At 39.6% G+C, this 14,185-nt stretch overlaps 7 protein-coding genes across 7 annotated transcripts; 5 read left to right on the top strand and 2 right to left on the bottom strand.

Annotated features, from left to right (window-relative positions):
* Positions 1 to 725: 725 nt before the first annotated feature.
* RHO5 (Rho family GTPase RHO5) lies at positions 726 to 1,490 on the top strand (the record flags this gene model as incomplete). Its single annotated transcript, XM_453433.1, has 1 exon — positions 726 to 1,490. The coding sequence occupies one exon, from the start codon at positions 726 to 728 to the stop codon at positions 1,488 to 1,490; it is 765 nt and encodes a 254-aa protein (XP_453433.1).
* Positions 1,491 to 1,876: 386 nt separating this feature from the next.
* On the bottom strand, positions 1,877 to 3,094 carry PBR1 (putative oxidoreductase; the record flags this gene model as incomplete). Its single annotated transcript, XM_453434.1, has 1 exon — positions 1,877 to 3,094. The coding sequence occupies one exon, from the start codon at positions 3,092 to 3,094 to the stop codon at positions 1,877 to 1,879; it is 1,218 nt and encodes a 405-aa protein (XP_453434.1).
* Positions 3,095 to 3,370: 276 nt separating this feature from the next.
* On the top strand, positions 3,371 to 4,897 carry IPI3 (chromatin-binding/pre-rRNA-processing protein IPI3; the record flags this gene model as incomplete). The annotated part of the gene is made up of 1 exon (XM_453435.1): positions 3,371 to 4,897. One exon carries the CDS (start codon positions 3,371 to 3,373, stop codon positions 4,895 to 4,897), a length of 1,527 nt encoding a protein of 508 aa, XP_453435.1.
* A 335-nt stretch (positions 4,898 to 5,232) lies between these two features.
* NOP6 (Nop6p) lies at positions 5,233 to 5,895 on the top strand (the record flags this gene model as incomplete). Its single annotated transcript, XM_453436.1, has 1 exon — positions 5,233 to 5,895. The coding sequence occupies one exon, from the start codon at positions 5,233 to 5,235 to the stop codon at positions 5,893 to 5,895; it is 663 nt and encodes a 220-aa protein (XP_453436.1).
* Positions 5,896 to 6,958: 1,063 nt separating this feature from the next.
* NPR1 (serine/threonine protein kinase NPR1) lies at positions 6,959 to 9,283 on the top strand (the record flags this gene model as incomplete). Its single annotated transcript, XM_453437.1, has 1 exon — positions 6,959 to 9,283. The coding sequence occupies one exon, from the start codon at positions 6,959 to 6,961 to the stop codon at positions 9,281 to 9,283; it is 2,325 nt and encodes a 774-aa protein (XP_453437.1).
* A 472-nt stretch (positions 9,284 to 9,755) lies between these two features.
* MRPL19 (mitochondrial 54S ribosomal protein uL11m) lies at positions 9,756 to 10,205 on the top strand (the record flags this gene model as incomplete). The annotated part of the gene is made up of 1 exon (XM_453438.1): positions 9,756 to 10,205. The coding sequence occupies one exon, from the start codon at positions 9,756 to 9,758 to the stop codon at positions 10,203 to 10,205; it is 450 nt and encodes a 149-aa protein (XP_453438.1).
* A 326-nt stretch (positions 10,206 to 10,531) lies between these two features.
* On the bottom strand, positions 10,532 to 12,784 carry UBP10 (ubiquitin-specific protease UBP10; the record flags this gene model as incomplete). The annotated part of the gene is made up of 1 exon (XM_453439.1): positions 10,532 to 12,784. The coding sequence occupies one exon, from the start codon at positions 12,782 to 12,784 to the stop codon at positions 10,532 to 10,534; it is 2,253 nt and encodes a 750-aa protein (XP_453439.1).
* Positions 12,785 to 14,185: the final 1,401 nt, after the last annotated feature.

A 14,185-nucleotide genomic window follows, 5' to 3' on the forward strand; every position in this document is an offset into this window, starting at 1 on the left:
CACTCCATTTCCTAGAGCCAGTACCTAAGAAATCGGTAAGACGACCATTTCTGATTGTTTTCAATTGACAGTCTACACTGTTTGGCCTAGTCTGGCGTCCGAAACAGCAGCAACGTTCGTAGTGTGCGATTATCTGAATGAGGAAATAACAGACCCCACTGGCCCCACTTATACCAGTGGCCACTTCTGACCGTCAAAAATGCAGCCGAGCTTAACCAGTTATGCTGTTTCCAATATCGACTGCATTAGCATTCATTCTACCTAGCGCGTCTCGATATTTTTTCATTTTTTTTTTCCTTTCCGCTTTTATGATCCAGAGCCCATCTCAGTAAATTCTCGTTAATCTTATATATAGCGTTACTGATCAGTTGATAACCTAACGCTTGTAGGTAAAATGTAATTGTAAGCGGAGTATACTATATATCATCTTCTTTCCGAAAAATGTATTTGTTTATTTTCGTCTTTGGTCAATTGAGTTCAAACTGTAACTGAATTGATATTCAAAGTCATCTGTTCTTATCGCTTTGTTTCAATTCCCATTGAAAAGGTTCTTAATTTTGATTTTAAGACGGAAAAAAATAAACCAAAAATTGGCTTCTTTCAAGACAAAGAAATCAATCAAAGGCCATAAGTTTAAACTTTAATCGACAAGGGGATCCAAATATTAAAGTAGGACCCAACCACAAAAAAAAAAATAATCATAATACAACCTAACTATCGGAGAGATGAGGTCTATTAAGTGTGTGATCGTAGGCGATGGTGCGGTCGGTAAGACATCGTTATTAATTTCGTACACTACGAATACTTTCCCACAGGATTATATCCCAACTGTTTTTGATAACTATTCGACTACCATTGCTCTTCCGGATCCATATAATCCGGATTCTGAGCCTCAGATTTTCAAGTTAAACCTGTGGGATACCGCTGGTCAAGAAGAATATGACAGACTGAGACCTTTATCGTACCCTCAAACTGACATATTCCTAATATGTTTCTCGGTAAATGAACCTAACAGTTTTGAGAACGTTTACGATAAATGGTTCCCTGAGATTAAACACAGTACAAATTTCGAGAACTTGGATCTTTATCATCAAAGCGGGAAATTGCCAATCTTATTGGTTGGTACCAAGGCCGATTTGAGAGATGATGACCATGAACGTGACCGTTTACAAGAGTCTAACTCCGACTTTGTTTCCCAACAACAAATTCAGGAATTGGTTAACAAATTGGGGTTAATGGGTTACGTTGAATGTTCTGCTGCCACTCAGGTAGGTGTCCGTGAAGTTTTCGAGAAGGCTGTCGACTGCGTTGTATTTGAACCGGACAGATTAGTCAGAGAATCTCTACAACAAAAGCAACAGGCACAAGATTCTCAACAAAAACCAAAAACAAAACAAGTTAACAAGAAAAACACCACTGCTCAACCTGAAAGCAGTACAAAACCTCAAAAGTCAAAGAGATCAATCAAGCGTAAATGTACTATTTTATAGAGTGGATTCATTTCCTTTTTTTTTTTTTGTTCCTTACTTCCTGGTTTTCCTATCGTTCGGTATACGTTCTGTCTATCGGTTTTCTTCCCCTCCTTCTTCCCTTCTTTCCTTCAATGAACTTATTATTCAATGACTATTATAATTCACGTTTTAATTTTTTATCTTTACGTTACTGACCAGGACTAACCTGTCTGGTGGGTGCCATTTATGTCTTTCTTTTCCTTCGTTATTTTACGAAAAATCGAAAAGTTCGTTCTTATATACATGATGTATGGGATAAGAATAATGCTGATGTTTAAATATCCTGTAATTTTACCTTATAAATTTCTTGACGCAACTACGTAACGTTAAGCATTACTTCAAAATTCGTCGGATTCCGGAAAGTGCTAATCTTTTTTCGTTGAGGCCTTCTTTGGATTTGGTTTTGTGTTCTTTTTCTGATCCTTTGTTTCCTTCTTGCTTGCCTGGTTTCTTTGAGCAGCCATCTTCTTCTCCACAGATTCAATCTGTTTGATTGTGTTTTCGTAAAGTTTCTCTTGAAGCTCTTTATCATAAAACTCTTTCCTAGCAAAGTTAACAATTGAGCAATTTGCAATATATTTCACTTCATCGTCTGTTCGGTTCACTTCTTCTAGCTCAGGAGTGGTTATGGAATATATAATTGTTTGAGCACCACGATAGCCGCTTTTCGTTAGTAGCCACAGGAATGGGTAAAGTATTACGCAATAGAGAATCAATAGTAGTAGGACAGATCCATTGCTTACGACCCTTCTTAGACTTGGTGACCTCATTAGACCAGGCTGTACAACAGTAACCGTGACATTTTTACCACTACGACCATCTTTCGCACTATTGCCTGCCTCAGTGATCAAGAGCCGTTGTAGATGTAACATAGCCAAGGACAGCTGAAGTTTTGAACTGCTAAATAACTCTCGAGAGTTTTTGAATGGTGCGTGCAACCACAATGGATCTTCAACGTTGCATTTACCCATTGCCTGCAAAAAGCATGTTGTCACGATAATTCTGACATCACGATCTGGAGGCTGGGCCTTGAAACTAGGTTTCATTAGATTCAAGAGATGGAAGACACCAGCGTAGTTAGTCGCCATTTGGATTTCAATGCCATCTGTACTTGTTTTCTTCTTCCTCAAACCCCATGGTTCACAGTCGCCACTCATCACTATTATACCGTCTAATCTTCTAGGAGGCGCATTATCCAACCATTTCGTGGCGAACTTTCTGACTTCAAACAAATCACTTAAATCACATTGTTCTAAATAAATCAACTCATTGCCCGTTAGCTCCCTCATCTGTTCACACCATTCCTCTGACCACTCGTCAATTTTTCTGCAAAGAACAATCATTTGGGCGCCTCTTCTGGCCATATCTAAAACAACAGACGTACCCATACTTTGGGTCGTACCACCTGTCACAATATAAAGTTTACCATGTAGATTACGTTCCCATGTATTGCTTGGCCCCCCAGACCAGTATTTGATAGCTCCAATAAACGCCAAGTATGGCGACCATGTTAAAACTGGCCTTAAATAAGGAATTGAATCGACTCCGTCAAATACGGCTGCACCAAGAATATTTAATGGCATTTTTTTGATGATTTTTAAAATACACAATGAATAACTACCCAAACTCAGGCAATACTATCAGAGAGATCAATTCTCTCCTCTAAACCTTTTAAATAAGTTATTCTTTCATGAAATGAAATGTAGATATTTTAAGATCTGTAATGAATATTGAAAAAGAATATAGAAAACAAGTGGAAAATTTTTGAAGCTCATCGCATCTCATCGCATGAAAAATAAGAGAAGAGATAGCATTCCGTAGTCACTATCTCGTGCTAACTGAATTATCTACTGTGAATTATGGATGAACAAGTTATTTTCACTAGCAATACCGCTGGTACTGTCGCAACTTTGCATTCTTTAGAACAGTCTAGTTTGAGGCAATGTCAGACTGAGTCTAAGTTTTCCAGTTGTGTGGTCAAACAGAAGTACCTATTTGTTGCTCAGAGCAGAAAGGCATTGATTCAAGTTTATGATCTTCACGGTTCTAACAAGAGAGAATCTGTTGAACAAAGACTCCCAGTACCTGAAGTCTTACAAGCTCTCGAATGTGTCGATGAAGATGGATTATTATTGGGAGCCACAGACAGTGGGAAGTTGTACATCTGGCAGCTTGCATCCGGTAATCTATTGAACGTGAAACCTATGGCGCACTACCAAGGTATTGTAAAGATCAAGAGTATATGCCATGGCAAATATATTGTAACGGCCGGTAGTGATTCCAGATTAATATTCTGGCAAACTATGGACCTTGTACAAAAGGATGAACCTAAACCTTTGTTTATCATACACGACCATTCTCTCCCAGTTACAGATTTTATATTTAGTAACACATTAGGCCACTCGTTAGATGGTAAGCTATACACTGTATCGAAAGATATGTCTCTCAGATGCTATCAAGTCAGTGTTGACCATGAACCAACCTGTATTGCGACATTCACGTTCCCCTCATCACTAAACTGTGTTTCGCTAGACACTGCGGATAGAGCCATATACGTTGGTACTGACACAGGCGTAATACAAATACCACTTTATTATAAGGTTAGCAATTCAAAGATTATCAATTTACTGCAACCTAACGAGTCCAAAATTTACTCTATCACTGAAATAACACCTGGTGCAATGGAACCAGATTTATCATCAAGGGAAAAGCTATTCAGCATTGGCCAAATTTTATGCGCACGTATTGTGCATAACAACACTACGTCTGTAGCCACATCTCTTGACGGATCCTTGTTGGTTTCTGGAGACTCCACCGGTAAATGTACTGTAACGGAGATTTTCTCGAACCAACCTCTAAAAGAAATACGAGCTCTTTCCACCAATGATTCTACGGGACCAGTATCAAATCTTATTGTATTCCCAGTCACTCAACAGTCTGAATCTTTGCTAGACGTAACCAAAATCGTGAAGCCATGGAAATTCCCAAACCTACAAAGAGCCATTGTGGACCGCAAACATGGAATCAACGATGTATATGTTCAATTCCATGAGAATTCCGTACATAATGTTCTTCCAGTGTCCGATTTTGATTCTTATCTGGATACAGTTGCATCCGAGGAACATATTTTCCACCAAACTGGTTCAATAAATTCTACGGTGAACCGTGTGGGTCAAACGAAGGCTTCCATGACAGCTACCGCAAAAGAATCCAAGGTATCGTCAGACGATGATATATACAAGTCCAAGGACAAGCAAATTGCCCAATTGAACGGAACTGTTGCATCTCTCACGGATGCTTACAAGGAACTAAGGAAGATGCATGAGGATTTGATGAAAGAACATCAGCAATTACTAAGCAAAAATGGAACTCAAACTGAGAACTGAGAAGAAGTCCGTGCTCATAACTAAAGGACCAAAAGTATATAATATAATATATTTTCAGTTTAAGTCATTATAGAGCCATGTTTACAATGGCAAACCTAATTGGAGCCTTACTCTTTCAAATGCTGCTCGAAATTTTCATGCGTTGTTGTACGTGAAAAGAAATTTTTTTTCCATCGATGAGACAAACTCTAAGGAATCAAAAAGTCCCCAAGAACCGATGAGGTGAGATGAGATGAGATGAAATGAAAAGGTTTGCAATACTCTCTAAAGCCGTTATTATACATTGCTATAGATAGAGTTAAGAAGAAACAATATATTGGTTTAGAACAGATAACATGTCCGAGGAACAAAAGCTTACAAAAAAGCAACTCAAAGCTCAACAGTTCAAGAAGAGTAAAGATGAGAGAGAGACTGACAAAGAGGATAAGAAGAGGAAAAGAGAAGAAGAGGAGAAGCAGAAGCTAGAGCAAGACCAAACTTCAAAGAAGAAGAGAAAAACTAGAAGAGGAAAAGGTGGCAAGGGCACGAAGAAGGGGAACAGGTTTATTGTGTTTGTGGGGAATATAGGCCGTGAAACAACTGCATCGCAATTACAAGCTCATTTCAAGGCCAGCAGTCCAGACCACATTAGAATGAGACAAGACAAGGGAATTGCATTCCTTGAATTTGACGGAGATAAAGACCACAAGAACATACAAAGAAGAATGGACGTCGCATTACTTCAACATAAGACGATGCTCGGAGACCGCAAGATCAACGTTGAACTAACAGTTGGTGGTGGTGGTAACAGTGCAACACGTCTTGAGAAGCTAAGAACTAAGAACGATAAACTGGACATTGAGCGTAATCAACGTATGGCTAAACTAATCAGCGACAGCAGAGGCAACAAGAAGACGGACCAGGACTCTGAATCAAATGGCGCAGAGAAGAACGAACCCAAGAAACCTTCATCTGTACCTGCAGGAATCCATCCAGACAGAGCAAGATTTATTAAATGAGAAGACTCTCAGGATCTCAACTGAGTCAATGTATAATAGCGTACTCACATGTTATGTGTATATATATATACAGACATGCATATGTTTCCCGTGCAAGAAGCAGAACAGAGAGCGAGTCACGTGAACAACACCGTTATCAATGATGCCCTTTCCAAATCCTGTGTCGCTTAATGCGAATTAATCCAACGAATCCTCGGGGATAGGATATTGCCAATCCAGGTCAATTGCGAACAGTCGCTTAATCCAAGAAGCGAATGAAAAAAAACGACAGTAGACTGGAGTCCTGACGTTCGTTCCAACATAATCACACTTACATATGAATGGAATGCATGTAAACATATACGAACAAGAATAAGAGCCGTAACGACCCATCAGTCCATTCTCTAGTGTAAATCAGAACGGGAGACAGAGAGTTAGTTCCTCACATAAATCGAACTTGCAACAGTAAATTGATACGAAAACCAGATCGATTACGGCAAATCAAGTATATCACGTTTATCAGATAAAGAGTCAACGTTGTCGTCCTTTCTTGCGCAGATTAGTCTTTTATCTTTTGGGAAATACCAAGGGAAAAGGAAATCCGTCCTTAAAGGAAAAAAAAATTTGAATTTATATATTATTAAAACAAAACATAATAGACCGCAAGCATCCAGACAGTAGGTTTTCTCCAATTCTTTCAGATTCCTACCCTTACCTATTCGCTTAGCAGTTGGCTGTAAATAGTTCTACTTCCAACAACACGCTTCATTTCTCCAGTTTAGCACGTTTCTGCTACAGGGTGAGTTTTCGGTACGGAAAAGAAAGACATAGAGTTCCCCTTTAGTGCCACTGCTCAGGATAAATTCGGTATTACAAAACAAAACTGCAGAAGAACTTTCTGAAAGGGATTGATAGACCTGCTTCATATTGTGTTGTATACAAAGGAATAGAATTATAAAGTAGCTACTCGGTGTTTTTACGAGGATATCAGTTTTTTAGAATCGATAATTAGAGTTAATCAGGCTCTGATATCGATATCGACAAAGCAAAATAATTAGAACCAGACCACAACGTTATTGGAACAATGTCATCGTTAACTAAACTGTTACAAGAAAAAAGAAATCAGGAACCTTCGTCAAAGTCCGCTCTAACGAGTTCTTTGAAAGGTTCCTTGGCAGAATCAAGAAACTCCAATTCACAGTCTCATGCTGGACATCCAAACGGAACCGTGGTATCCAGCCCGATGGAAATAAGGGATGGTGCTGGTGGTAGTGATACAACCGTAACACAGGTTGATTCAAATGACGATGGATCTCTGGAAGCGTCATATGAGTTTTCTCAATCTTTTGTCAATGCTAATTCAGCTCATACTGCAACCATGTACGGCTCTTCGGTGCCAAACAGATCTCGCTCGGGCTCCATCCTTATTTCAAGCGGGAAATTCCCACAAGATACCAACGGAAGAGGTGTACCAGGAAGACTTGGTACAAGTATTGGGAGACACACCACTTCGACAAGTGTCATTTCGAACAATTTACCATCGCTTTCATCTAGTATACCATACTCGGCACCAAATTCCAATACAACAAACGACTCAACTGTTAATAGTGCCGAATCCTCTGCATCTTCCTCGTGGCTGGATAAGCATGGGTCGTTGCCCAGTAATATAGCTGCCATCGACTCAAACGTGATCTCTTCGCCAAAAGTTGAATCTGTGGAGCCCAGATTTGTCATTTCAAAACAGAAACTACAACAGAAATCAAATATGAATCATGACACCGGTAAGCCAGTGTCAAGATCGAGTTCGTTATCCTCACAGCTAGGAAGTTTTTTCTTTTCGAAAAACAAGGATAATGAACCGAGTTTAGTAGCCTCTTCGTATGGCGCTGGCGTCTCTCAGACCAATAACTACTACAACAACTCCAACTCCAATAGTAACACGAATTCCAACAATAACAACAACAGCAGTGCAATCCCTTCCTCCTCGACGAGCCATGGTTCATCCATTCCAAAACCCATTAGGGCTAGAGCATCGTCCATTTACAATTCATCAAGACAACCTACTGCCTCATATAATGAGCATGTTTTGGGGTCTCCGCAATCATTGCATGAAAACCTCTCTCAGAATCAATATACTCCAAAATCTCGTCACAGCTCCGTTGCTGATTTGAAGAGATTCTTTAAAAAACACGGTAACTCCTCCGCTTCATACAGTGAGTCTCCACCAATCAGTGCTAACTTTTCAAATGCAAGCGGTGCAAGTGCAGGATTTGCGCCTGGATCATTGGGATCCAATGACGTTGTGTACGCTGCTTCGCATGTACCTGCATTACCATTCAGTAAACGTTACCTTAAAACTGGGGAAAATTTGGGTGCCGGTGCCGGTGGTTCCGTTAGATTAATGAAAAGGATCAGTGATAACCAAGTCTTTGCTGTAAAAGAATTCAGACCAAAGTTTGAACACGAAAGTAAGCGTGATTATGTGAAGAAAATTACTTCTGAATACTGTATTGGTACAACTTTACGTCATCCAAACATCATATCCACTATTGAAATTGTTTACGAAAACAACAGGATCTTCCAAGTCATGGAGTATTGTGATTATGACCTTTTCGCCATCGTCATGAGTAATAAGATGTCGTATGAAGAAATCTGTTGTTGTTTCAAGCAAATCTTGACCGGTGTAGAATATTTACACAGTATTGGTCTGGCGCATCGTGATATGAAGTTGGACAACTGTGTAATAAACAACCAGGGTATAGTGAAGTTGATTGACTTCGGTGCTGCAGAAGTCTTCTCCTACCCCCACTCAAAAACTTTAATCGAGTCAAGTGGCATTGTTGGAAGTGATCCATATTTGGCTCCCGAAGTTTGTATATTTACCAAGTATGACCCAAGACCTGTTGATATATGGTCCGTTGCCATTTTGTTTGCATGTATGGTATTAAAGAAATTCCCATGGAAGATACCTAAGTTAAAGGATAATTCCTTCAAATTCTTCTGTTCGGGAAGAGACTGCGATTCCTTGAGTGCTTTAGTCACAAAAACACCTAAACCGCCAAGTTATGACAATGCCGTCCAATCTGATGAGCCAGCTGAGAGCACATCTAAATCGAACAACCCATCTGATCCAAACAACACGAATATTGGTCCTCAAAGACTACTTCATTCCTTACCGGAAGAGACCCACCACATTATCGGTAGGATGGTAGACTTGGCTCCTGCTTGTAGAGCCAATATTGAAGAAGTATTAAATGACCCTTGGATTCAATCCATTGACATGTGCACCGTTGAAGTAGACAACCAAGGTAACTACGTCGTGCACCCTGGAATGGACCACAAACATACCCAAGTTGATCAAAGCGAAGCCCACATTGCTGGTCTTGAAAAGAAAAAAAAGGCAAAATAAATTAAGAGAGAGAGTAAAACTAGCAATCCGGCTGAGGTATGTTCTACAGCATGTTTTATCAAATAAGAGTAACTCTTCTGAGACGACATAGACTTCTAATTGTTGTGCAATCGTTATAAATTATCTCTCCTGTAAAAGTACACAAATGTATAAAATATTTAAGAACAATTCTTGGCATTCTCATAAAATTAATGCTTTATAACGTTAGCAACCTTTGGCATGAAGTCGGTACACATCGCAGCATATGGTTCTATTTAGCAGACAATGAATTGTGCTTATTAGAAAGTGTATAATGGAAAACAATGTGCGGGTAATAACTTCAAAATTTTCTTTGGCCTAAAAAATTCTTGGAGATATGCCAGATTATAAGCTGGTAAAAATCGATGGCTTAAAGTAAGATGTGCATTCAATCCGATCAATTGCCTCGAACAAAATATCGAAACAGTAAGTCCAGGAAGCGCCAAACAGGACCATGTCGAAGGTTCTTAAGAACGTGATAGTCAAACTTATTGTCGGAGCAGGTCAAGCTGCGCCTTCTCCTCCAGTTGGTCCAGCTTTAGGGTCTAAAGGTATTAAAGCTATTGATTTCTGTAAAGAGTTCAATGCCAGAACAGCAAACTTCCAACCGGGTACTCCGATTCCAGTACTCATCAATATCAAACCAGATAGAACATTTTCGTTTGAAATGAAAAGCCCTCCTACTGGATATCTTTTATTGAAGGCATTAAGTCTTGAGAAGGGACACGGACAACCAAATATCAGTAACCCTGATAATGTATGTGGTGAACTGTCGTTAAAACATATATATGAGATCGCCAAGATCAAGAAGACCGATGGAAGACACGCTGCTCTGGAACTTGAAGGAATCGTAAAGTCTATTATCGGTGTTGCTAAGAGTATGGGTATTAAGGTAGTTCCATAAACTGACTTTTTTTTCACTAATCAAAGCATCGATTTGTGAAATAGTGAAGGTCTCGATGGAGAGTTTCATTCCAACTGGTTTATTAGCATTTGTAGACCTCATTTCGTGTACATAAAATAGAATAATGAAAAGATAAAATTATAATAATATATCAACTACTATAGATGAAGATGTATATGATGATCCAAATGAACTGAAACCGAAGTGAAAAAAGATGAACTGAAGTCAGTGTGAGGTAGATGCATGTATGACTGTTTACAAAGAAAGAATGAACAAGGATGCAAGTGTATTGTAAGCCGGTAGTTTAAGGAAAGGGTTATTCAAACTTATGGGGAAATCCTTCTCTTCTTGTTTTTTTTCTTATTCTTACGTTTAGAGTTGTTCTGCGATGATGAGTGTGAAGATGGAGGTCTTTGCAATTGCGGAATACCTAGATCAGTAGATTTATTGGAAGATTGAGAGGAAAGTGGGACCGATTTTGGTGTAAGTCTAGTGTACACTAAGAAGTACGCGTTTGGCTCTTTCAAAAGCTGTTTTTCTGAAATTTTATTGATGTATTCGTCGTCATATGTGGCCCAACTTCCATCTGGTTGCTTACAATGTGCGATATAATGACCGCTAGATAAAGATCGCCCTTCATGCACAACGACACTAATTAGTTGGTATCTTACGGGTAAGGAGCTGATTGATTCATGGCAGTATTCCGTTAGATCTAAAAACATTGGATAAGATACGGCCTGCTTCATTTTGGATGAAGATGTGCCATTAAATCTGAACTTTTTTAAATGAACCACTAGAGTCTCTGGAGCACGAATAATCTTGTTTGACTTTAGCGCGTTAGTAACTTTCTTACATTTCTCACATGTATACCCTTCTTTGTTGTCCACTCTTTTGATTAACTCAGGATTGAAGAAATCCCGAATAGATTTTTCAATTGAAAACCTTCTCTTTGAAGATTGCTGTTGATCAACAGAGTTATCAATTGAATTATCTTGACCAACAGAGTTTTGATCTTGATCAGTTGTCTTTCTACCCTTTAAATGCAATGAAAGATCGTATATAGGTTGTTCAGTGGTTGAAATCTCACCACAGTTACTGCATTTAACTGATTGTTGTAGTAATCCACCGAATACATCGTAAATGATGGATTCTGTCATTTTATGGCCCTTAGGAACCGAGTCCTCTTGTAAACGTGACATTAAAGACATAAAATATTCGTGAGAGTCCTCTTGGTTCCAAGCGCTCATCATACAGTTAATGTCTTCCAACGCATTGATTAATTTATCAGGATTAATGTACGTATTTTTAGTTGAGTCAGAAGACCACATTCTCATCGTAGTTTCCGCTAATAACATGGAAACACAGTTAGACTTAACGGTGTCCTTGAAATTTCCACGTAGTAATTGAAATAAATAGTGTTGAATTGCTGGAATATGAACCATGGCTTGCACAGCAGCGTTTGTGTAACATGTGACACCATGGTTGAGTAAACCCCTTGGTTTCAGCTGGGTCAACTTAGAGCCCCAATTCTTAACTATCCTCTGTGGTTTATTAGAACCATGGTCATTAATCGACTCGTTAAATTGGTAGAAGCTTGACTTGTCCTGAAGAGTGGTAGGAGGGGTAGGTGATAGAGGTTGTGGAGATTTGTGCTTCAATTCTTCATCCTCTTCCTCTTCTTCGCCATTTTCCTCTTCTTCAGGTTTGCTCTCAGAAGCAGCCGCAGTTGAAGATGAAGACACTCCTTTGAACTGACAAGAAGAAGCAGCAGCATGTTCAGTAGCCTCCAATTTGAGTTCTTCCTTTTCCTCTGCAGAAACATCCTCGTCATTCTCGTCATCCTCGTCTTCTGCTGATGCAGAAGAAGCGTGGAATGAACTGTCATCACTATCTTCATCTTCATCGACATTTCCAGGCTGCTCAGCAGGAGCAGCTAATGCCAGCGATGGTTGAACGAATTCATTAGCCTCATGAAACACTTCATCCTCATCCTCATCCTCATCGTCGTCATCAGACGACGAGACAGGAGCAGAAGTTGCAGCAGATGATGAAGAAGCGGAAGAAGACCCAGAACCCGACATTTCGTTTGAATCTGGGGTCACTTTGTTTTCCAACAACGACACGATTGGATGCTCCTCATCTTCAGTCGAGGATCCATGATAGTCATCATCACTGAGTAAAAGCTCATTGCTCAAACCGATAGATAATTTCCCCGATGGAGTCACATGAGAAGCGGTAATTGGTAATTGCGAACTTCTGTTTGGCTTAGATTCCGCAGCGTTTGCCGCACTTTTCTTAGTGGTATACATCTTCAACGCCTCTGCAAATGATGAGGGCTTGACCACCTTCTCCTTACGGGACGCAGTTGCAGTAGCAGCTATACCCTGATGATGTCCATGCTCTAACTGATGCTCATCGCCTTCTTTGGCTTCCTGCTGCTGTTTCTGGGTGCTCGATGAGATCATAATATACGAAGAGCCTTCACCACCGACGTTATATGAGTCCTCTTGAACAGCTTTCTTGAATTCCAACGGTTGCGAAACGATACGATCCACTAGTGGTTTTACAGAATCAGTCATTACCTTAGTTCTTCCTGATAGAAAACTGCACCCTAGCCCTTTTCTGTCCGCAAGCTTTTCGAACTCTTCTGAAATAACCTGCTGTTTAGTAAAACCTTTTCTAGTATAATATTTTATTTCTCTTTATTATTTTTTTTTTCTTTGATCTGGCCTTAGAGAGGGAGGTTTTGACAGCGAAAATTCGATAAAAAAAATGGATCCAAAGAAAAAAAAAAAAGAACTGAATCTATAAACTCTGGATATCAAAGTATCCGGGTAGCAAATAACCAGACACGCTCCTTTGACACGTTTTTGTGTCTGGTTTTTGGTGTGCCACAAAAAAAGCGATATGAAAGCCGGGTAACAGCAATAATGCAATACGTCATGGTATTTTGTGTCACGTGAAAGGATACCCGGATGTTAGTCATTTTCTTAAAAACACAACATCAGTGTTCCTCAATCCACCTCGCCGTCCCATCCGCCTCTCCTCCCTCAAGCGAATAAAAAAGAAAAGAAATAGGGCGGGATCTTGTTGTCCCTTTAATCCGACCACGCTGCAATGTCTCTATGACTCTATGTTTTGGGACACAAAAATAGAGACACAAAGACATCCATAATGTCCGTCTTTTCTCCGATTGGCTCGACTGGAATCCTTATCAGATTGCAATCTCAAAAAGGGCAACTGAACAGATACCAACCTCGATAACGTTCATAACATATCCATGATTAGGCTTGTTCGATAGCCGCTGACATGCTCTATGCAGCTGATGCAGCTATGAGGTGTATTTGTTTACGTTTCCTTTGTTTACCTGTTGATAATCTCTGTTTTGTATATATAAGTGCCTATCTCTTTGTTTACGTTCTCCAGATCTCTACAACTTTGACCTTTTTCCAAAGGCTCCATCAAACTGATTATTCGATTAATCACTCTTTTCCTCTCAACTCTTTTCCCTTTGCCCCTGTGGTTGAGCTTTCCATGTGCTAATAAATCCGCAACATGTACTCGAGATTGAAAAAGAAAGGAGGGGAATTTTTATGTACATTGGGAGTAAAAATAGTATCAGTCACTGACACAACCATTAGCCTCCGATTGTTAACCCCCCGCAAACACGTTTGACAAGGACTAGTTGTGGGTGGATTGAGTAATTAAAACGTTGCCGTATTGCTTGTAACTCTGTGACGCCTATATCTCCATAGTATCAGCGTTTTTGTAGCCTTCTTGAAAGAAAGGAAGAGGTAAGCCGAGGAGCTGAAACTCCAACAAAATGGAGATATGCAACTCTAAGATCTATGTGTTTAGATCTTTATTTACAGTTTCGAAAGTTGGTCATTATCTTTGTTTGTTTCTGACTTTGTAACGATTTGGAACGGCACTGAAAGCTATGACTGCTCCGAATGTGTTTACATTTGATTCAGGTTTTG

Source organism: Kluyveromyces lactis, assembly GCF_000002515.2.
Source record: "Kluyveromyces lactis strain NRRL Y-1140 chromosome D complete sequence".
In the NCBI taxonomy this organism is placed as follows: Eukaryota; Fungi; Ascomycota; class Saccharomycetes; order Saccharomycetales; family Saccharomycetaceae; genus Kluyveromyces; species Kluyveromyces lactis.